The following is a 25,395-nucleotide window of genomic DNA, read 5'->3' as shown; positions in this document are numbered from 1 at the left end:
CTTCATCCTGGCATGGAGGACAACCTGAGAATGACCAGAGCCCTGCCCTGTCCCCTCGTGGCTCCACCGTCTCCCAGGCACGGGCCCTCCCCTCCCAGTGTGTGCCCACCCCTCTCCCTCCTGGCCCAGCCCTCTTGGCCAGGCCCACAATATGGCCCCAAGGGAAAAAAGTTTGCCCATGCCTGCTATATACTCATGTATATGTCTGGAAATTTTAGTCAAAAGATCAACCCCTAAAACCTGTGTCAATATATTCACAGTACATTGTAGTACTATACCTTAATTCTTATTTTAAAAAAGGAACCATTCCCTTATCTGAGTGAAGTGGTAAAAGGCTTTCCCCTCTCCACAGAATGACCCCTGATCTATATATGGGCCTATCAAATCCATAATTTGGCCCCAAAACCTGCCATCAACATATGCATGAGGTCAACTTATATGTGAGTATATAAGGTAAGTATTTCATAAGCTCTGTGGCTTCTTTAGTCTGGAAAAGGTGCAGATGTGAAATAAATATTTAAAAGAATTTATTGCCAAGTTTATATGGTTTTGTTAAATCTAAATTTATTTTTATATAAACGTGATATGCTGCATTATTTTTTATCTAATTTTCTTTTTATTACTATATAGCCACACTTGAATCAAGATCCACACAAAGATTAAGCTTGAGAATATACATATTCATACATTTTAATTGTCTTCATTAAGGGCCAGATCCACACAGAAGGGGGGCAAAGGTTTAGGATGAGGAGTTCCTCCTTTTTCCTTTTCTTTTCAACCATATGTGAGATACTGCTCATATAGCAGTAGCTGGAACTGTTCTCTGAATCCTAAACTACTCTTTATGTCAGTACAGATCTGTCACTTCAATGTATCATCTCTACATTTTTAAATCACGTTATATTTTTCAAAAATAAATTCATATCCTATTGACAAAAAGTTTGGCATGCAAATCATAGAAAATGGGCAGCGGGGGGGGGGGGGGGGGTAATCACACAATTATGGTCTAGCTAGATTTTACTTCTATAACCTAATTGAACCAGAAATTAAGTGGTCTAGAAAACTAAGCTTGAATTCTACTCCATAGAAATGAAATTTGATTCACTATGGATTGGTCATATTTCCATCAGACCAAGGAAACCCTTAGAGCAGAGCTAAGCAACCTGTGACAAGTTTCTGACTATTTGTTCTCCAGCTTCATCAGATAAATAATGAAATGTTAGCAGTAATTTTAAAGAAGAGAAATAAATTACAAGCTTTTTTCATGTGAAAGATGAGCTTGTTTTGAATGAGTCTGAGGGATACATGAGCTCTAGAATATTATTCAACCTTTTAAAGACAATACTGAGTTATCTGTATCTTAAGATCCACACAATATTCTGTCTCAGTGCTGATTGCACAAGTCTGATTTGCAATAAATAAATAATTTTTCAATATTCTAAACATCACATAGACAAAATGTTTTTATTGCATTTTGACTAATTTTGCTTCAATCTCAAATGGCTAGAATTAAACAGATTTGCAAACACACTGGAAAATCTATGCACTGCATGACAAATGGCTTCAAATCTCTCCTGAGGGGCTGATATCTTCAGGGCAGTAGTCAGTCTGTGTGGCAAGTTCGTGTCTCTTGAGCAATTGATGCCAATTAGCACCAAGTGATATGTAGTATCCATTTTTCTTATTTTGTTGCAGTAGGTAGTAGCTGTAATTCTTCAGGGCTCTCGAGGTTAGATTACTGTAATAAGTAAGAAAAATTAAGTAGTGCAATTTTGTCACCTTCTGCATTTGTGACCTAGCCATCTTTTATATTGTGACCACTAGGCACTGAATCAATTGCTGTATAGGAACACATACATACAGTGCCCAGGAATGTGAAGCAAGCATAAGACTGTGTCAATAAGAAAAGTGATCTTCAGTTTGCTAACATGATAAGGAAGAGTATTAATTTTGCTGATGATGTTAATTGTATAAAAAGAATTTATTTCATGCAGCAGACCTTTCTGAAATGTGGTACAATGAGCAGTGAGAACATTGAACAATGGTGATCTATCTTTGGATGGCTTTAGTCCTATTTTAGACCCTGCTTTCCTACCCCAAATCGGTCATTTTCTATTAAACTCAGAGATGTGACTTTGCAAAGGACGAATATGCGCTTCCTCGTTACTAGATTCCTGGAAAGTACGTTGTTGTCCCATGAGATGATCCTATATTTCATTTCTTATTCTTCTATCTACAAATAACGATGTACAGTGTTCCCTCACTACTTCGCGGTTTGCTTTTCACAGACTCGTTGTTTTGTGTTTTTTAATAAACACTAAAATAATATAATAAATCATAAAAAATTATGATTTACAGTGGCGGTGGTCTCAGTCGGGTGTGGGCGGCAGGGTGGAGAAGGAGCCCAAACGGCAGTGGGAAGAAAAGGAGGCGGTGCCATGTTCCCCTGCCTCTTCCCTTCCTCCCTCCCTCTTTCTACTTCCTTCCTAAGGAGAAATCTAGCATTCCTACTTCATGGATTTTCACTTATCGCATGTGGTCCTGGAACGTAACCCTCCGATAAGTGAGGGAACATTGTACTAACAAAAGCCTTTTCACAATCTGTTGCATTGGCCTTGAATAGAATGGGTGATAATAAGTGAAAAACATGACGTTGTATATTGTACATTGCATGCACAGTAGATTTTTTAAAGTTTATTGGTGATATTTGTCCTCTTCTAGGATCTTTGCCTCAGCATATCAAAAGCTCATGAGATACACTAGCATTGGCCTAAATTCTGTTTTAGGCCTGACTAGGGTATACTCACTGAATCCACTGGATGTTTATACAAGTTGACTCTTCATTCAACAGTTGATTGAAACAGTCTACTCTACTTGGGACTGAGCAACAGGATGCTGTCTATTCTCTGTTTTTGTGAAGGATAACACATTCAGTACAGGTGCTCAAAATTCAGCATGAGTAATGCAATAGAAAAGAGGGTTCCACAATTTATGAGGCTGACTTTTTCCCAGCTGTTTTCCCAAGTAGGGAGATTGGCAATCACCACAGAACTACCATGTTTCCCCAAAAATAAGACAGTGTCTTATGCAGTAGAACCCCGGTACTCCGAGTTAAACCGGCGGACCGCAACTCGGTCAACCGGATAACTCGGATTACCAGGCAGGACGAAGGCTGGACTGGGAGGAGCTGCAAATGCCTCCCGGTTCAGTCCTCGTCCCCACGGAGAGGCCTCTCAGTGGGGACGAGGACTGAACCGGGAGGCGCTGTTTGCAACGCCTCCCAGTCCAGCCTTCGTCCCCCTGGAGAGGCTTCTCTGTGGGGACGAGGACTGAACCGGGAGGCGCTGCTTGCAACGCCTCCCAGTCCAGCCTTCGTCCCCATGGAGAGGCTTCTCCGTGGGGACGAGGACTGAACCGGGAGGCGCTGTTTGCAACGCCTCCCAGTCCAGCCTTCGTCCCCATGGAGAGGCTTCTCCGTGGGGACGAGGACTGAACCGGGAGGCGCTGCTTGCAACGCCTCCCAGTCCAGCCTTCGTCCCCCTGGAGAGGCTTCTCCGTGGGGACGAGGACTGAACCGGGAGGCGCTGCTTGCAACGCCTCCCAGTCCAGCCTTCGTCCCCCTGGAGAGGCTTCTCCGTGGGGACGAGGACTGAACCGGGAGGTGCTGTTTGCAACGCCTCCCAGTCCAGCCTTCGTCCCCATGGAGAGGCTTCTCCGTGGGGACGAGGACTGAACCGGGAGGCGCTGTTTGCAACGCCTCCCAGTCCAGCCTTCGTCCCCATGGAGAGGCTTCTCCGTGGGGACGAGGACTGAACTGAGAGGCGCTGTTTGCAACGCCTCCCAGTCCAGCCTTCGTACCCATGGAGAGGCCTCTCCGTGGGGACGAGGACTGAACCGGGAGGCACTGTTTGCAACGCCTCCCAGTCCAGCCTTCGTACCCATGGAGAGGCCTCTCCGTGGGGACGAGGACTGAACCGGGAGGCGCTGTTTGCAATGCCTCCCAGTCCAGCCTTCGTCCCCATGGAGAGGCCTCCCCGTGGTTGGGAGCACCCCCGCAATGAAGGGGCTCTCCCTCCCTTTGGCGGAGGCCTGGAGCCAGGGAAGTGGCTCCCGCTTCCCTGGCTCCAAGCCTTCGCCAAAGGAAGAAAGCCCCTTCATTCGGCGGGTGGGTGAACGGGGAGGGCCGCAAAAGCCCTCCCCGTTCACCCACCCACCCCCTTGCCTGCGCCTCGGCTCCTTCGTCCCACCAGGGCGGCAACACCGGTGTCCGGCGAGGCAAAGGAGTCGGATGTGCGTGTTGCTAGGTAGATAACAAGCTACCTAGCAACACGCACAGGGCGCTCGCCCCTTGGGAAGTGCCTCCTGCGTGTTGCTAGGTAGCTTACTATCTACTATCTACGCAGGGGCCACCTCCCAAGGGGCGAGCGCCCGGTGCATGTTGCTAGGTAGCTTGCTATCTACCTAGCAACACGCACGCCAGCGAGCAGGTGAACGGGGAGGGCCTTTACGGCCCTCCCCGTTCACCTGCTCGGATTGCACGGAGGCTCGAACGAGCGGGGCTCGAACGAGCGGGGTTTTACTGTATTAATTTTTGCTCCCAAAGATGCACTAGGTCTTATTTTCAGGTGATGTCTTATTTTTCCATGAAGAAGAATTCATATTTATTGTTGAACAAAAAATGAACATTTATTATATACTGTACAGTAGTTGTCATCACAAACCACATAACCAGACAAACTGTGAATCTTATCAAGAATTTCTTGTTACTACCATTATTTCCAAGTACAACAATATCTATGGTACATACATTTACTGATCCTGCAAGCTCTGGTGTTCTATTTGGTGGGCATGCTTCCAAACAAAAACTTTGCTAGGTCTTACTTTTGGGAGAGGCCTTATATTTAGCAATTCAGCCAAACCACTACTAGGTCTTATTTTCTGGGGATGTCTTATTTTTGGGAAAACAGGGTACCTGGATGATTTCTGCCCATCTCTGCAACTACAAAGAGGGAGTCTGGATGATTGCTTGCTGCACTCACCAAGAAGCGATTGTCATACTTGGATGAATGTGATTGTTCAAACCTGATCTCTTACTATTTTCTTAGTGCATAGGTGGATAAATACCTGAGGAAATAGGTAATGCCACTGTGTCATGGCATGCTCAAAGTGACATCAAATCACTTCTGGTTGCCACTTTCAGCTGAAGACAGAGGTTTGTTGAAATTCAAGGAATGGAGTGGATTTGTGATTTTCCCCCCTGGTATTTTGGACCATTTCCAGTCAAGAAACTACCTGAAAATTAGCCCAGAATATTGAAATGAGGAGGGACATTAGGGGACTATTGGGGGCTTCAGGGGCTGGAAAAACGGGGTCCTGGGGCTACATGTAGTCCATAGAGTGAACCTTCCCTGTTTTTTTAGTGTTTGCTTAAGTATGTGCAAACAAAAATAAAATAAAAAGTGCTTCTAAAGTGTTAGTCAATTATCGCCATATACAATTCTTCAATAAAATGTAGGTACTAGTAATGACCACCGAGGATAATTTATTTCAAAGTTGTGTCTAGTGTTTGTTTGAGTTTGCACCATTTTCTTGGGTATACATAATCTAAAAATATTTTTCATCCTCTTGCCCAACTGTGACCCACAATGAATGAATATATAATAGTGCACTTAATTATGTCTGTATTCTAATACATTCACATATGAGAGAGAAAATAGGATTTTACCCCATTATCATATATTAAATCAGTGTTAAAATGCTGGCATATGCAAACAGCCCTATATTCCATAGCCACGCATTTGATACAGTGCATTGGAAGGTCAGAGTATTTAGCAGCATATACTCCCCTTGAGACGCAACAGATTTGCTGATATACAGCCTAATCCAAAGTACACATTCTTTAAGTCTTATAAGATCAGACTTGAGCTTTAATTCTCTGAGGGGCTTCTTGCAGGGCTGTGTGGTCCTTTCATCCAAATTAGGATTCTTTGAGACCAGCCCAATAATATTTGTTAGGTGGTAGTTGTGTTTAGAATATGTGAAATGTGGCCAGAAATAAATTAAAATCTACTCCTATTGAAGAAAACATTTTTCATTCCTATTGTAAATAGTTTTAGTAACATAACCTCCGGTGAGTCCCTTAGGTCTTTTATATTTTCTTCTTGAAACAGTGACTACAATATAAAAACAGCTTCTAAGTATGATACAGGACCTGATTCATTTATTTAATTTGATGTGCTTGTTTAGCACCAATTTATAAAATATAAAAGGCTCACTCCTCCACAGCAGCTCATATTTTAAAATTGAAGACAGCTCTAGCCTCCAAATGTTGTTGGCTGCAGCTCCTTCTATCCATTACTTTTTCCCATCGTGGCTAGAGCTGATAGGAGCTGAAATTCTGTAACTCCTACATGGCATAGGTCACTTCGAAGCGGAAGAAAGTGTAGGAACTGGGCATACAACAAGACTGAAGGAATATACATTTATGTCTTACAAGTAATTGGGCTTAGTTACCACATATTAGGAGTACTACAGTTTTTCAACTAAAGGCTTAAAGCACTTATGCCATGCTGCTGTGCATACTGGTATTTTCACACTTGAATCAAAGACAATGTATTGTGTCTTTTGCTTCTTCAATGACCACAGTAATTACAGTGAAAGTCGATACAGTGGGGTTTCTGTATCCATGGGAAATTGGTTCCAAAAGCCCACACAGATACCAAAAGACATTGATTCTCACGATCCTTATATAAAATGACTTTACAGTATGTAAAGTTTGATCGTCACGCAATCTCTTCCACTCTATCATCTCGTGCGCACGTGAGTACCATGTAGGCAGCTGCTGCTAAATGCATACCCTTGCCTCTCCTCCCTAATCGCCATACTCACTTCTGCTCTACTTTTCTACCACTGAAGACAGCTGCCATCACCATGGGTCACAGAGAAAGAGGAGATGAATGTGAATGTCAGACTGGGGTGAGAGAGGAGGCTGGGGTTTGCATGTGCTTTGCCTGCCCCAGTTTCCCCTTCCCACCACTTCCTTCCATCCCATCTCAGCAACTTCTTCATCCTCAGCTAGGTAGTGCTGAAGAACAGCTTCTGCCACAGTCTTCTCTTGAGGCCACCAGGCTGGAGAGAAATGAGATGTTCTACCCTGCTTTTTATATTTTTATAATTCTGTATTTTAATTATTTTTAAATACTTGATTTTTTTTAAAAAAATTGATCTTCAGATTCAGAATCCTCAGATAACGAGGGTTTACTGTATCTCTTGTAACATTTAATTTATGTATCATATTTATGGCATTCATGTGTACTTTCATTTACCAAATGTGTTGAATTCTATTGCATCCTTCCCATTCATTATATTTTGCATTCATTCATTTTACCTTTATACTGACCTGTTACAGAAAGATTTCCATCACTGAGAAAAAAGTGTAAATGTTGCTTTTTATTGAAAGATGGCAAAGTTCTTATACACTCCCTCTCTAGATGTTTTCTAAAGAATTTTCACTGAAAGTCCTTTATTGCTCACAGCAGCAGTTCCTTGATGAGCAGTACCTTTAAAAATATATCACCTTGGGTCAAATATCTGCAATGTTCAGGTTTTCTTGTGCACACCAAAATCATAAACAAATGTGCATGGGAACTGGTCCACATGGTCATATCAAGAAATGGTTGCATGATTTTTACCATAGAACAAAAAGAGTTTGAAGTTTGTTGTATGTCTTTCGGGCTGTGTGGCCATGGTCCAGAAGTATTATCTCCTGACGTTTTGCCCACATCTATGGCAGGCATCCTCAGAGGTTGTGAGGTATGGATAAACTAGGTAAGGAAAGGAAAGAATATATATCTGTGGAGAGTCCACAGAAGTTTGTATGATGATATGTGATAGAGATAGAGGGTCAAATAATGGCAGCCCTTCGGGAGGGGCAGGAGGGTGAGTAGGGCACTGAAATTCTGCCCAGTTCAACATGTATTTTGTCAAGTACCCAACATGGTGTCAAACTTTTATCCAGTGTTACAGAATCTGTGATGTGTTGTATATATCTGAAAACAAAATTAAAGCAGAGATTCACAGAATATAAACTTTTCTGCCAGATACTGAATTTTGCACTTCCATTGGCAAGCCATCATGTGGACTGTTAGCAAAGTCACATGCATGCTGTCCTGCCCTTTGTTTGGATTATGGGGTCAGCTGAAAGCCACTACCATTGGCAAATTCTTAAAATTCATAGCATGTAAAATGATGCAGATTTGCAATTATGGTAGTACAGTTTGAATATAGAGTTTCTTCCCCCACCCTCCCTCCCTTTCTAAATTGCTTTTGTTATAAACTCATGGACGTCTGTCAAGTGCAGAAACGGTGTGGCGCTTGTCAAGTGATCATCTCCAGGGGGAAACAGTTGGGTTTCTCTAGTTGCAGGGAATCCCAGCTGTCATGTGGGATTCCATCTGTGAATACTCATTTTTATTTTCCATTCAGTGCTTCGTTTCCTTTCTCCATCCCCCTACTCTGCAATAGTTTGGCAGCAAACTATTCATGCATTCTATGTTCTGTGATTTGTTGTAGAAAAACAACAATAACAGCAGCATTAATAGTAGTGATGGAAAAGGAAGAGTAGAAATGTTAATGTGTGCTTTATTTTCACATTGGAACAATGTAGAATCCTGTAGTAGTGTGGTATCTTGAGGTGGGATAGAGGTAAGGAAAGATTCTAGTTATCATATAGCAGAAGGAGATCTGGGACTTTGGTCAGGTTCTTGAAAATATCATTTTATTCTGTTATAATTACCCTTCCCTTTTAATCAAGGGTGAAAGATCTGTATGTGTCATGTCTTAGTTAAGGCAATTATTTCATAAATATTGTTTTATGAAGTATATTAAGATATGAGAGATAGAAATATTGGATACTAGACTCAAACAAGACTCTTTCATAATGAAAACCCACAGTTAAACCTGTGGGCATATTTCACAATAATAAATTTGTTTGCTTGTATGTTTCAATTACCAGCTTGAGATGTTCTTCTCTTACGATCTCACCAGACGGGGATTTTTTGGTGGCACACGCTGGTTCAGTGATAGTTTAGCCATGGAGCCTGCCGGTTCCCAATCCATGATGCAATACTGCTTCTGGCAGGGCTTCATGGCTAAAATATAGCAGAACCGGAATATGCCATCATGACAGCAACATGGGAGGCTTCCCATGTTGCACCAGAAACAGTGGTGGCTGACATTTCCCCACATCGGATGGGGTTACTGGTGAGTTGGACGATGCAGGGCATAGCATGACGAGTTTCCCAAGCCCTTCGATGAGCACTGCTGGATTCACCAAGAGCTGTGGCAATTCCGGTGGGTATGGTCATAGGCCCATAGATTTGTAGTCACTGTATTTCACCAAAAAAGAGAGAATTCAGACCACCAGAAACTTCCAATGTGCAGTAGCACCCATTGCTTGTTCTTAAAAAAGCAAACTTCAATTTGATTTCAGATAGTTCATTAACTCTAACAGCCATTTGGGCATTTTTATGTGACAGAGGTCTAATCTACATATACAGCAAAATTCAGGACTGGTTGTTAAGGACATTTCTAGAGAGCTGTTCAGATATTCCACCCCTGATCTGTAGCAGTGGTGGGAGCAGAGTCCAGACTATCTAGCTGGGTCAACCCAGTCTGGTCCTGCTGCACAGTTACCCTTTCCTGGCCTGTTGTTTCTGACTCAGCAGGAGACAACCATGGAGCTCTGAAGAGCTCCTGGCTATTCCTGGGTCCACACAAACAAGGAGAAGGAAAGGGGGGCCTTATTTTCCTGGGGGTGAAAATGAGAGACATAATAACTTTTTCCTTTTAAAATTCTCCATTGTTTTAATATTACAGTTTATTCAATTGTGACAGCAGGGCTATCTGTTATTCTTTTATCTTTGCATCTATTTAATCTTGTTGTGGGCCACCTGAAAACACAGGTACTGAGGGTGATGCTGGATATGAGTCACATAAACAAAGACACAAGTAATTTTAATGCATTTTAATACTTCAGGATGTTTGTATTTGTCGGGCTATGATTTTAATGTGTACCTTAAGTTAGTGCATGCCATAGAATAATTTAGGCTGTAGACATAGGACATCTTCACTGCTGGCATTCAATTATTCTATATTTTATTCATATCAGGAGTGACTTGAGAAACTACAAGTCGCTTCTGGTGTGAAATAATTGGCTGTCTGCAAGGATATTCCCAGGGGATACCTGGATGTTTGATGTTTTACCATCCTGTGCGGGGTTTCTTTCATGTCCCTGCATTGGGAGCTGGAGCTGTCAGAGGAAGCTCACCTGCTCTTCCCAGATTCAAATTGCTGACCTGTCAGTCAGCAGTCCTGCCAGCACAAGGGTTTAACCCATTGTGCCACCAAGGGCTCCTATTATTCAAAATGAAGTGATTTCAATTTTCATATGGATGCATTCAAGTCTCACATCTTTTGTGAAATGATATAATGACATAAAGTTTTACTGCTTGATTCTGATCTGTTATGAGTTTAATATATCCTATAAAGATATAAACTGATGCTACAGAGGTTTCTAAGCAATGTTATCTGAGACTACTGAATTATTAACAGTGATTTTCAGGGTAAAACAGTAGAAGATTTTTGAGCTTTTTATTGGCTATTTGTGTCTCCATTAACCTCTTGACTTTTGTATAATCAGCACTTGAGGGTTACCTCACTTGTTTGTCCAGTTACTTGAAAGGTTAGCAAAAAGTGTGTATCTGCAGGACCTCTCTTATCCTCATTAGCAGATTCTATTTGTTCCTTAAAAGAGCAACTTGTGACCTTTTTTGCCCTTGTCAAATTGGCCTGGTTGTAATTTTTTAAATAAAAAAGGAGTTCTGAAGTTTTAAATCATGTTTAAAAATACTTAAGGCGGTGATGCATAGAACTACTACTAATAGATATTTATCTTACATGATCTGCAATTGATACTAATATTCTAGTTTTGGTATCCTGGATTAAAATCCGTGAATAATTTTGTTTTGGTATCCTGGATTCAAATTAATACATTTCTATGTTCCTGGTTTATGTTCCCTTATGTGTATTTATTTCAGCATCCAGGTTTGGAGCTAAACACTATTTAACAGCATGTATTTAATCAGCAGAATAAAACAGCAAATAATACTATACAAAGACATGTAAATATTTACACACACCCCCATAAAATGACAAGGCAAAAGTTGAGCACCTAAAGTTCTATGAATTTGACACATATTAACATAGGATTATATGCAACCTGAAATTTGCCTATATAGTCTTAGGCTTTTGTCAGCTTTATATTAATGTATTTCATTAATTTAAAACAACCCCCCTCCCTCTCAGTGGCATTGACTGCTTACAATAACACTGGCGTGCAAGAATACATCAGAAGCTTGGCATGGCAGCAAATTAACACACTTTACCAAGGAAAAGGCAGTCGTTGGGATGTAGCTATTGGAAAGAACTGTGTTGAGGCATTGCCACATCTAGAGCCTGTCTGACTTAAGGGGAGGTAGGTTGTGAATTGAGGAATCTATCTATCTATCTATCTATCTTTTAGCTAATCTGGGGCTTGGGGTGTCTTACAGTAATTAAAACAAACTAATTAAACCACAATTAAACCACAATAGAATTTGAAACCATTTTAAACAAGCAAACTAAAACAACAGTCCAGCACATTAAATAAGGACTGTTTACCCTAAAAATCAATTCTTAAAATGACAGAATAAAAATGGGTTTACTTGTTTGTAAAAAAGGATGAGGCCATTCTAGTCTCTCAGAAGGGAATTTCAGAGCCTATTCTGTTGAAACTAAGCAGGGGGTTCAAAACACGATATAAGGTTTTTAGGCCTATGTTTAGATTTTGTGGGTGAATGGAAAGGGGCACTTCAGGCTTACCTTTCCCAAGGTGCCCTATCTGTACCCCATTTCCCCCCAGTGGAGATGCCACTAGCAACATTCCTGTGCCTACAAAACTTGTATTGTATTGTATTTTTATGATTTGTTTTAATTGTTGGTAGTTACCTTGCTTATTGAACAAGGACCTCATCATATGTGCCACTGGAATTGCCATGGATCGTGGAGAATCTGGTGGTGTCTGACATGGGGCATGGGGAACCAGTCACCCCCCACATCGTCTGACTTACTACATTCCACAGAGGGGGGCAGAGCATCCATCACCTGTTTCTCTCCCCCCCCCCCCCACTGATCCCAATGCAACACGGGAAGCCTTCCGTGTTGCTGCGGCAATGGCATGTGCTGGTTCCTCTTTCCTTTTGCAATGGAGCCCTGTTGGAAGTAGATGTATATTGTGGGATGGGAGCCAGTCACAAAACTGAAGAGGAACTGGTGTATGTAGCTGATTTTTACTCCATCTAATGAGATGTAAGATGTGTGTGTGTGTCTATTTGCTTTACACATCCATTTGTCTGCTTGACAACAGAGGAGACATTCCTTGCATATTTGAAGTCTGTGGGCTGTATTTTGGAAGAGGCTATGATTACCCTTTTCAGTAAAAAGAATGGACAATAGATTTCAATGTAACAGTAGAAACAAAACAAAAATAGATTAATCATTTATCCTATTTATTTTCATCCATTTATTTCATTTATATGACACCTTTCTCATAGAGTGGGACCCAAGGCAGCACGGGTGATGTTGAAGTATGTCCATGTCATCTAAATAGTAATATGAATAAAGCAATTGCAGGCCAAAAATGGTAGCCTACAACTGTGCTGTCATTATAAGGGAATTATATCATTATAGGGGAATTTTGGAAATAGCTAGACTAGCACTGAGATTTGGAAATCAAAGAGCAGTAATACTTAAAGTGATTACTTCAATATGCCTTATATTTACATTAGAAAATAACTGACATTTGAGTAGAAAAACTACATCTATCTATCTATCTATCTATCTATCATCTATCTGTCTAGTATCTATCCACACACACACACACACACACACACATATACAGTATATACATATACACACATTTTGAGTAAGAGGGGAGATGGTGCAAATATATTTAACTTAATTATTTTGGTTTGTGAACTTACACTGCCTACGTTTGGTTGTCTTTAGTCTTGATAATCCTTTTGAAAGAACAACTCGTAACATAAAGATAAAGCAAATGTCACCATGTCTGTTGGCAATGACCAGCTAACCTTTACCACAATAAGATGAAAGAATAGCCCATACTCCCAAGATGTTGTGACATTAGTCCTCAAACTTTTTATTTCCTAACAGTCCAAACAGCAGAGAGAACTTTGATGTATAGATATGTAGATATATAGGTACGCTGAAAGTCGATTCAGATTATTTTGGAACAGAAAGATTTCCCAAAGATAGGTGCTCTCCTTCAGGGAGGAAAACTACACTTGCGCACTTAGTTGAATGTGAAAATGAAAACACAGCAAGGGGCTGTCAGACTCAGTTCCTAGTTTTCTGAGTGGGACCATCACTCAGCATTAGGGCAAATGCTTTGTGTGCAAAAGACCCTGGAAAGCTATTATTAGAGAGTATGGTCAGCTAGAAGATCCAAAGAATTTGAGTTAGTGTCAATCAACCTTAATAGATTAATAGAATATTTATTAGGACTGTGAAATCAATAAAAAAAAGTTTCAAGACTCATTACAAAATTAGGGGGTCCTAGCGTTTTATTTCTAAAGTGTTTCCAAAGTATAGTTAGTGAAAATTTCATCACTATAACGAGAGTAATGAAATTGTATTACTTTTTTGTTATAGTAATTGCACAAGTGGGGAAACTTCAGGGGCTCCTTTCTCCCTTATTTTTACAGCTATTGGGATGAAACTTTCTACAATGGTAGAATACACTTACCACTGTTAGCTCATCAAGTTTCAAAACATTTCACTTATCCATGGAATTTTGGGGGAATTTTCAAAAGTTTTATAAACTTTTTTTTAAAAAAAATCAGGTGTTATCTTCTTGAATTTTCTGTACAATGACACAAGATAACAAGGGATCATGCCCCCTAACTTTCAGAAATATTCATACATCTACTGATTTTAGGGATTTTTTAAAAAAGTTTTGACAAAAACCTTTTTAAGCCACAACAGCTATCTCATTTAATGTCTCTCATATTAATAATAGAACTTCAATTTAGGAATTTCTTCCCAGCCCAGCACTTACTAGCAGTATCAGTCAATCCTTCTCTTTGCAGATTCAATAGGCTATTGGAAGTCTGGCTGGCTGCTACTATGGAGGGACAAATTTATCCCCTATCCTGATTGGGATTTTCTGATGCTGAGCAGAATTCTGGGAAATGTGGTTTAGGGCAGGGCCTTTTGAATTCTGTGCCATAGGGCTTCTTGCCTTTCAACTACATTTCCCAGAATTCTGTGTTTTCTCAGTCTCTGCTTTCTCCCTGCTGCTTCCCTCTCCTAATGGCGAGAGGCCATTAATTTAAAGAGGAATGGCAGCCTTTTTGGCTTTGCTTTGCTTGCTTGTTCTGAAAATGAAACTGACTTTGGGAAAATTCAAACAAAAAAGGATTGAGTAATTTTCTATTCTTAAGTTTTTGGTGTGGGCTAAGCTCATGTGGATGAGGATAGGGTTAAAATATCCATCCACACCATGATCATCAGCAGGATGGATCTCCTTCTCTTAGTGTGGCTTTGGGGCAGAAAATGGTACTTTGTTAGGCAAATATAACTAAATAACTCATATAGTATTCTGGTCAGGGGGTTGGTTTTATCTGTATTGATTATTAGTTGTATTTTTACTTTGTAATCTATTTTAGGTTCAAGCTTGGGAAAAAGCAAGACATAAATAAACCAATACAATATTATTCCAGTGCTTAATATAGGTTAGTTAAAAACATAGCAGCAAACCCTCTAATGTCCACCTTGTGGACATTAGCCACCTCATCACACAGGGCTAAATTTGCCCCTTGCTCCTCTTCAGGGATGGGGCCTGCTGAGTGCCAGCACATGATGCTGCCCATGGCCACACCCCATTGATTGCCAAAGTGGTGAGGAAGCATCACAAGATGCTTCCTCACCAACAACAAGAGGTAAGCCATGTTTTGGATAGCTCTGATGGAGCTACCCACATTTTTTTGGCCCTTTCCTTCATCTGAAGGGGGAAGGCAACACGGTAAAACACATACCCACCCTTTTCCGTCTGAAGAAGGGAGGGTGCGTGGGACACCATGAAACGGAACAAGATGGGGGGGGGGGCTCATCTGTAAGATAAAGTTCCTGGAAGAGGGCTGAAAAGTCTAAGGCTTGGTTAAACCCTGGCTTGGTGTTACATCCAATGAAGTTTATATGTAGATATTTGTGGGGGTGTGTGGGTATGTTGTAAGGAGAATATTCAAAATAAAATGATCTACCACCTACAGTCTGAAGTTGCATAGATGAGCTGTGATTTACTGTGATTTTCTAAACTTGCACCTTGCTTACCTCCAAGTAGATTTTCAATTCCATTCCACAATACTGGGAAATGACTCTTGAATGTAGCATGTGCGAGTGAGTCCTTTTATTGACATATATTCCAGTGTTGAAACAAGGCATCTGGCATAACAATATCAACTATGCATCCTAGGATTGTCTGTACTATAAAGCAGGATGACAAAGCATAATATTATGCCAGTTTGGTGGCCGTAGTGTCTCATTATCAGTACCTGTTTGCAGTAATCCCATGGGATCATCTATGTTTCTAGCTTCTGGGTTCAGTCATGGAAATTGAGGATTTTTAAAAGAAAGGTTTGGAGCTACGCGGAAAAAGATGTTATCCACATTTGAAGGGAGGGGGAACCCTTGTGAAATATCACCTTGAGATGCTTTCATTGTACTCTGTACTTTGGGTCATAGTTTCATGATGTTTGATATACAGAACAAGGACTAGTGAATGATAAATGTCTAACCAGCATTTCAGTCACTGTAAAGAAAAGGGTTGATAAAGCTTACTAAATTTCAGATCATACAATTCACTGCTTTTAGATTTACATATAAAATCATTTCCTTTTTAGAAATACTCAACTTGAGGATTTTTGAGTAATTTTTGTGTGGCAATTTTTTGTTTTCCCTCCTGTATTTTTCTTAATAATGGTCAATGTTGTGCTCCCATCTGTGTGTGAGTGAGTGAGTGAGAGAATTCATTCAAATTCATTCTGGCTGCTTCTTGTACATTTTAAAAAGATTATACAGTTGGAATCATTAGCATTATTATTTCAGGAACAGTAAAGCAGGACATCAGCAGTCATTTAAGAAAAAAAAGGAGAAAAGAAAAAAAATTACATTATCCATTCAGAATAATTTTCCACATAATATAAATGTTACCCAAGATAGAGCTTTGAAATGGATACTGATTCTTTAAATTCTTTCCTGTCTGTTTCAGGAAATAGTGAGATCCTGTTGATAATGAAGTACAATGTGTCTAAAGTTCACTTCTAAACACTTGGCTCTTTGCTGTGAAAGTCATCTGCATTCCCTTTATAATTCTAAGCCACCAGAGATATGCCTAATCTTGGAGATCTGATCCTATGCTATCATTCAGAAAAATCCTTGATAATAATTCTGCCATTCAGATCTCTGAAAGCACTAAAGCTTTGCAGCCTGTGCCGTCTTCTACTTCTTCGACTTTTACTTCTTCCTCTCTTTTTTTTACTCCTGGATCTGGGGAATAAGGCCTTAGCTTATGGATTTGGAGATTTAGTTGTTTGCAAATAAAATCATTATTACTATTATTATTCAAGTTCTTAATCAACACAAGCAAATGGCATCTGTTTGTTATCATTCTTTTTCCAGAAGACAAAGGCTCCAGTCCCTATGGTGCTGACTGCGGGTCCCAAGTGGCTTCTGGATGTGACTTGGCAAGGAGTGGAAGACAACAAAAACAACTGCATTGTGTACAGCAAAGGTAAACAAAAGCTGATTTTCCTTCCACTTTCTTTGCAAGGAATTAATATAGTGCTGGTGAAACGTGACCATTGCAGCAAATGCAGTGTGCAAAAGCAAGACTGTGATTCCCTTGTTATGTATACAGTAGCTGCCGCTTCTTTATGTCTGAGTTAAGAATAGGGAAATGTTTTGCGAGTGGTATTATATTATTTTGTGCATTATATTGCATTATATAATGTGGGATATAACTGAATATGAAGCAAAGACACAGTGTTCCCTTTCAATATTAAAGCTTTTAAAAGAGGAACAGAGCTTAAGGCCTGGTATGTTGTCTGATATAAAACCATGCTACCATTACAAACTATCATCCAATTTGCTTGCCATTTAAATAACCGAAATATATGTAGGATTTCTCGGCATTCAATCATTTTTACAGACAATTATAGATTCTTCCCCTCCATACCTCCCCATACTTTCTGCATTTTATCACAGCAGCATTTTCTGTAGTTTATCTAAAACCCCAGTAGTTTTTTTAAAGTAACTTGTTTTTTAAAAAAGGGAATAGAGATGAACCTGTTTTTTTAAAAGGGGATAGAGATGAAGTTGCATTTCTATTCTGATAGAAATCCAAAACACTCTGCCCTCTGACCAGAGTGTGGAATAGTCACATTTTCAGAATAAAACACATTGAAGCCTGCAATCAAATAGGATTCTGGGAGCTAGAAACAAAAAAGTAACTCTTTCAAATTCTGCCTGTGATAATTGTTTCATGCAAAATTACCTGAATAAATGTTGTATTTGGATTGTTTTGAAATTATAATTAACAGGTCTTTGAATATTTACATGGGGAGCAGGTATGAACCACGTTGTGTTAAAAAAAACCCTTAGCTTGTACTGATTAATATCATGCTGTTATTTCGAATGCATAGATATTATTGCTTCCTACTGAAATGATTTGTCAAATGACAAGCTAGGATCCAGCACTGGGTAAAAAAAAAAATCTTTGATGTACAGGCCTCTGTGTGGCTTCCAGAATGCAAACACCTTGAACTACTGGTTGTATGCCTGTACAGTGGCTACTTTCATAAACTTCATAGTGATTTAAACCAAGTAGCTGAATAGTTGTATTGTTATGTACCTTCAAGTTGACTCCAACTTATGATAACCTCATTATAGGATATTGGCAAGATTCAGAGAAGGTTTTCCGTTGTCTTTCTCAAAGACTGAGAGACCATGACCTGCCCAAGGTCACCTAGTGGATTTTCATGGCTGAGCTGGCTTCCAAATGCTGACATCCCCTGTCTTAACTCTCAAACCATTGCTCTTAAATCTCTCTAACTGCACAGGTACATGTGGATTTACTCAAGAAATCCACAGCTCTGATTTTGCAAGGCTGATGTTAATAACAGGTTCATCTGGAGGTATCTTAATCATAGAGTTGCCACAAGTTAAAGCAAACAATGCACCACATAGGATTGTTCTAGTATTACTGTGGTGTATTATGAGACAAAGAATACCGAACACACAGCTCGGTTTAATAGTGAAGATGCTCTTGGGTATGATTTGGAGCAAACACAGAACCTAAGTTCTATTACTGCACATACATAGATAAAACCTTGGGAATCATAGAAGTGATACTGTGTGGTTTTGGTTAATAAGCAGAGTCTCAGTTTTAAGACTTCATCACATGGGGGGCTCCCCCCATGCTGTTTTGGCAGCCTACATGATAAAATGACAGGAATGACGGGTGATTCTACATCCCTGCATGACACATCATCATGACGCTACTTCCCCATCACAAAGGGGAAGCATCACCAAAGCAGCATGGATCTGTGTTGGCTCTATTAGAGAAAGCACAACATAGGCAGGCTCCCCTGTTTAAAAGGAAGCTTCCTAGGATGATACCACTCTAGTTGTGGGCAGGGCCTCCACCAGAAATCCAGCAATGTAGTGTGATGGGCAGCATGCTAAAACAGCCCAGTGTGGTGATGTGGCTAGAACATAAGGCTAAAAAATGAATCCTATGGTTCTGAATTAGTACTACAGAACCATGATGTCTGAATGCAACATCAAGCCATTGTGGCATTTTCTATTATGCCCAAACTCAAATTAAAATGGTTAGGATCTTGGAAAAATTAAAAAACAGATCTACCAGCTCTTATGGAGGAGAGCTCTACAGGGCCCTGTTCTCAGGAGCGTTCATTCTTGACTGCATCACAACGTGGCACCAGCAACAACATGAGCGTCTAATCGACGACGGCTCTGGAATATTGTTCCAGTTACCCTACTGATTATAGCCTTGGTTATACCTCATTAATACATTTTGTGCTGTATTTTGTTTTCATCCCTTTCCCTCATCCTTTAGTATTTGCAACTAAGCTCAGGTTTCAAATGCTACAAATCCCCACTCGCAGTACTTTCTGATTGTTTCAAAAATTACACAATTGTAGGGCAATTTATTTTAGTTTTTTTTATTCCTTACCAAACAGGCCCACTGAGATGAAAGATTTGTTTGCTGAGGCAACCTTGTGACCATTTCCGCATACAAGCATCCAGGCAAATAAGTACCCATATCACTATATTAACATACAAAACACTAATCATAACATCAAAGGCTACTAAAACTTACTAGAAACAATTACAACTTGTTCCTATAATCATTGCAATTTGTACACTTATAAGAGGATTGCCTTTAAACTGCTACAAGCCTTTGAAAATGAAAACACTGAAAACAGGGAATTTGCATGTTTTAAAAAACGAGTAGTTACACATCAGGGTCTTATGCATTCTTCCTATTATAATTACAAAACACCAATAAATTAATTTTCTAACCTGAAAATACCTGATTTAGTTAAGAAAAAACAGAGCCTAAAACAGAATGAATCTGCATCATTTTAAAGTTCACTGTGACTCATTGCTTAGCAGCAGAAAACAACATAGTATTTTGATGTTAGCATAGAATAAATTTTTTGTATGCATGAGAAATTGCTATTTATTTTGAAATGTATTATGAATTGTTTATATATAAACTTTGCTGCAACTATCAAAGTAGAACTTCAGCCCACATATTCATTGGCAATACAAATCCAGAGTGTTCATAGTTGAAACATTTCTCATCCATTTGCCACATTTTTAAATTTCCATTCTTTTCCCAACATTACTTGTTTTACTCTTGTTTGCAATCAAGTGCCACAGTTTGGGTAAGGAGAAGATCTAGAAGGATTACACCACCCTCTTAAAGATTGTTTTAGCAATAGTGTTTTCCTGAGGAGTAGTCAATTTACATAAGGTATGCTGAAATACAGTTGGCAAAGACATGTCCATAATGGTAAAGACCTTGGCTAATATTTCATGTCAACTAACAAAAAGTAAGAATTTCTGGGGAAGTCTGGTTTAATGCAAGTCTTTACATAGAAAGTGGTATGCAAGTGGAAGAGCTGAAAGGTAAGGGAAGATGGTGTGAACACAATTTTTGAAGACCTGGACCATCATCTGAACATGGATTATGAATTGTACTGAGATGATGTAAGAAGGCAAAGAATATTCAAAAGGTGGTTTTGCCAGTTCCTTTCTATGAAATGTAGCCTACGGCACCAGTATTCATTGGTTGCCTCCCTTCCAGGTACTTTGCTTATCTTCCAAGATCAGTTGGGATTTGGTGCTTTCAGGATATTTAGATCAAGTTTATTATATCTGTGATTAAATTAAATTGTTATCAAATTTTAATGCAACACCAATATCATAGAATCATAGAATACAGTAGAGTCTCACTTATCCAACACTTGCTTATCCAACGTTCTGAATTATCCAACGCATTTTTGTAGTCAATGTTTTCAATACATCGTGATATTTTGGTGCTAAATTCGTAAATACAGTAATTACTATATAGCATTACTGTGTATTGAACTACTTTTTCTGTCAAATTTGTTGTATAACATGTTTTGGTGCTTAATTTGTAAAATCATAACCTAATTTGATGTTTAATAGGCTTTTCCTTAATCTCTCCTTATTATCCAACATATTTGCTTATCCAACATTCTGCTGGCCCGTTTACGTTGGATAAGTGAGACTCTACTGTAATAGGATTGGAAGAGACCACATGGGCCATCTAGTCCAATCCTTTGCCATGCAGGAAAGTACAATCAAAACACCCCTGACAGCTGGCCATCAAGCTTCTGTTTAAAAGCCTCCAAGGAAGGAACTTCCATCACACTCAGAAGTAGAGAGTTCCGCTGCTGAACAGCTCTTACAGTCAGGAAGTTCTTTCTAAAGTTCAGGTGGAATCTACTTTCCTGTAATTTGAACCCATTGCTCTGAGTCCTAGTTTCCAGGGCAGCAGAAAACAAGCCTGTTTCCTCTTCCTTGTGACATCCTTTCACGTATGTATACATGGCAATAAATGTCTCCTCTCAACCTTCCCTCCTGCAGGCTAAACATACACAGCTCTTTAAGACACTCCTCAAAGGGATTCATGGTCTCCAGACTTTTATCATTTAGTTGACCTCCAGCTTGTCAATATCTCTTTTAAACTGTGGTGCCCAGAATTGGACATAGTATTCCAGGTGAGATCTAACCAAAACAGATTAGAGAGGCCCCATGACTTCTTTCGATCTGGACACTATACTCCTTTTGATGCAGCCCAAAATCCCATTGGCTTTGTAACCTGCTGCATCACACTGCTGGCTCATGTTTGTCAGTGAGAGGCCTGAGAGGGGAGAGGTCTGGAAAAGTCTGTGGTTTGGAAGGAAAAGGCAAGTGGGATAAGGGCAAAGAGGGATGGAAGAATGTATTATGACACCACATATTATATGTAATTAACTGTTAAGATAAAAATAATAATTAAAGGGGGGAATGACTGATAAAGATCAATGTTTAGAGGGAACTAAAAGATGAGATCCCTGTTTGCATCATCAAATCTTGCCATACTTTGTTAAATGGAAATCATTTCCTTTGAGTGATGGGGAGTGGGTTCATCCCAAAAAGGGGAAGGGGGCAAGCTTCAAGAAGGGAATGTCCTACAAAACCCTCAGAAAAACCCATTTGCTTTGGGGAGGGACTACTGAGAGGGGTCTGCCCTGCCTCTCTGCTTCTTTCTGCCTGAGGGGCCTCCCCTAGTTCTCCTTCAGAGGCTGCAGAAGGGCCTCCTCACCTCACAAACCCAAAGGCAGGAAAAGAGGGAGGGCTGGCTCTCCTTCCCCAAAGTTTAGAAGAAGGGAGAGAGACCTTAAGATGCCTCAGCCCAGGCTCCAGAAGGAAGGGTCATCATGCCTTGGGGAGGACCCCTCTCTCTCCCTCCTTCCCTTCCCCCAAAAAAAGAAAAAAAGAGGGGTTTGGGGCCCCAGTGGTTCCACCCTTTACTTTATTCCTCTTCCTTCCTCCCTCTCAGAATATCTATGGCATCTATCTCTCTTCTTTAAGAGCTATAAAATACAGAGATTGTCATTAAAGCCATAACAAGTTTTAATATAAAATGTTTTCTTTTGCCTCTCAAACCACAAATCTGATTTTTTTTAAAAACCTATTCTATCTTTATTCCAAATATAGTAGTGTTTTTGACTTGCTGATTTTTTTGGAGTAAAAGTGATAATTTTCAATCAAACCATTCTGTTAGTCATCCTTAAAAATGAAAAGATGGTGGATCTGACATTAGTTGCTCATCAGAAAAGTATCTTCAGCTTTACATATTGAATTCATATTCAGCAATCAGAAATAAAAGAAAAGGTGTAATAAATAATCTGGAATGCATAATTCTTATTGATCTTCTGTGGTCATTTTAACTTATCTTTACTGCTTTGAAAACCTTTCGGGAACATTTGATTGTTGTCTGATAGTATGGATTTTGAAGACAAAGGGCTCCTTCACTCTGTCTGTATGCTGATAAAACATATTCTGTTTCAGTCTGCTAGTAGATAGCTGATGATAGCTTGAGCAACTTGTATCATTAATTTCTTCCTTTTAGTGCAGCAAATGGTTAAGCACTGTAGATAAACAAATCAGGAGAGAAGTATGAGAGAAGAGCACCTTCTTTTCCTTTAGAAAACACATTCTCTCCTTAGACTTAAACATTTTAGATATGACCGACTGTGAACAAGTCTAACATATTTTGGGTCTAAGTTTTAGACTTGGACTGAATAGGAGCCCTATTGATGTGCATTAGCTCTTTGGCAGCTAAATGCCTCATGGGGCTGATCCAAGATAATGTGGTGCAAGGCGACCTTAATGCAGCCTTGTCCCCACATTAATGAGTCGTAGAAAAGTCTGAATTCTTACACAGAATTCAAGTTATCCTTTGACTTAGGTCCTGTGGGAACAGTTGGGATGTCCCTGTGCATCCCATTACCAATTTGACTCTCCCACTCCATGACTCTCCTATCCCCAGCTATTGATAGGCAGAGTTTCCTAAACTTTTTCCAGCCATTGAGCCCTTTTTGAAGCAAAATTTCTCATGGAGCCCCAATAAATCTTTAGTGTTTAGTTCTACCTGTCTATGTTTTATGAGGCATATTACATACAATACATATATGGAAGAATGAATAATAAGGTATTTATAAGTTATATATATTAACATTGGAAACAATAGTAAAAAAGAACTGGAGACAATATAATTCATTATTTAAATTTATAAAGTGATATAAAAACTAGTTAAGATATTTGAAAAATGTTACAATGTTATATGTACACCCAAAGTTAATGCGAACTTTGAATGCGGTGCTTTGAATGCGATTTCCTGCTTCTTAGCAGGGGGTTGGACTGGATGGCCCATGAGGTCTCTTCCAACTCTACTATTCTATGATTCTATGATTCTATGATTCTATGAACAATGTGCCTGTTTCTTGTGGTAGAGTTTGTCAGAGATTAGTGGCGTTTTCCTGAAATCTCCCTCCTCACCATGTCTTCTTTTAATGCCCAGATCACCCTCATTATTATTGCTCACCTGATTAACAGATGTTCAGCTCAGTTTTCTTCCAGCCCTCCTTTCTCTTCTTTTTTATTTATTTATTTATTTATTTATTTTTCAAACTTATATGCCGCCACTCCCCTAGGGCTCGGAGCGGCTTACAAGAACCGACTAAAATCAACAATTTAAAAAACATTTTAAAAACATATTTTAAAAAAATCTTAAAAACATCCTAAAAGCACCTTTTAAAATATCAGCAACAGAACTCAAAAGCCTGCCGAAACAGGTGTGTCTTACATGCCCTGCGGAAGGCCAACAAGTCCCGCAAGGCACGGACTTCAGGTGGCAAGGTGTTCCACAGAGATGGCGCCACTACTGAAAAGGCTCTGCGTCTAGTTGCAGGTAGAGGCAAGGTCTTAAAACTGGGGACTTCCAGCAGATCTTGGTCCTCAGAATGGAGGGATCTCTGGGGTTTGTAGGGGGTGAGGCGGTCCCTCAGGTACATCGGCCCTGGACCATGTAAGGCCTTGAAGGTAAGCACCATCACTTTGAAAGTGATCCGGTGCTCAATTGGTAACCAGTGTAGCTGCCGTAAGATTGGTGTTATGTGGCATCTTATCGGGACTCCCGCAAGGAGCCGGGCAGCTGCATTTTGCACCAATTTGAGCTTCCGGATCACCGACACAGGAAAGCCAATGTAAAGGGCATTACAGTAATCCAGTCTCGAGATGACTGTAGCCTGGATCACTGTAGCCAGGTTGTCCCTAGATAGATAGGGGGCTAGCCGTCTAGCCTGCCGAAGATGAAAAAAGGCAGTTTTTCTATCTCTTCTACTTTTTGTTTGAATGTCACTACCTGATTGAGTTGCTTGGCTCACTGGGTCCTCACCCCAGCTCCATTCCTGTAATCTCTGCTGGCAGTTACTGAGTTCAGAGCCCTTGGCTTTTATGTTTTTGCACAGCAACCTGCTCCAGCCAACCAATTCACTTTGAGGGACAGTCCAAGGGCGACCACCCATTGGATGCACCACACGTCCAGCAGCCTGTGTCATGGAGGTGGGGAAAGGGGAGGGGGAGGAGGGGGAAGAGGAGCAGGGAAGCAGCACTGCTCCGCCTGATGCAGAGGCCCTCACAATCACTCGTGGAGCCCCAAGGGCTCTGTGGAGCACACTTTGGGAACCCCTAGATAAAACTAGTCAATAGCTCCCAACCCTGCAATGGTCCCATCACCTACCTTGGTGCAAAAGTCCCACTTCTGTGGCAGCATCTCTCAGACTGTTCTAGAAAGCTAAACACCAATCTTAGGCTAGAAGTGACCCAAGAAGAATGGTGGTATATTTTAACTTCAACATTTATTCTTAGGCCATGCAAATGGATAGCTTCTATTAATTCTGGGCTGTTTATTGCAACTACTTTTTGTTTTACAGCCTAAGAAAATGAAATGATTAAAGTGGAAAAAGGCAAAGTTTAGAACAACACTGCACAATAAAATGAATATGAGCTAAAAGTCACATATGTGGATTTTACCTGAAGAATGCTTTTTACATATGAAATGTGTATGTTTGGCATTGGTAAAAAAAAGGGTGCAAAAATATTTAGCAGTGGGAATTA

The 25,395-nt window shown here is 40.1% G+C and overlaps 1 protein-coding gene across 2 annotated transcripts in view; it reads left to right on the top strand.

The window, feature by feature from the left end:
- zfpm2 (zinc finger protein, FOG family member 2) overlaps positions 1-25,395 on the top strand; it is a 372,116-nt gene that overhangs the window by 219,323 nt on the left and 127,398 nt on the right. For both annotated transcript variants that reach the window (XM_062980095.1, XM_062980094.1), the window contains one exon: positions 16,795-16,906. In XM_062980095.1, coding sequence (XP_062836165.1) covers positions 16,795-16,906 — 112 coding nt within the window. The remainder of the gene's footprint in view (positions 1-16,794; positions 16,907-25,395) is intronic.

This window comes from Anolis carolinensis, chromosome 4, assembly GCF_035594765.1.
Source record: "Anolis carolinensis isolate JA03-04 chromosome 4, rAnoCar3.1.pri, whole genome shotgun sequence".
Lineage (NCBI taxonomy): Eukaryota > Metazoa > Chordata > Lepidosauria > Squamata > Dactyloidae > Anolis > Anolis carolinensis.
Note: the sequence above shows the minus strand (reverse complement) of the source record. Positions and strands in the feature narration are given on the sequence as shown.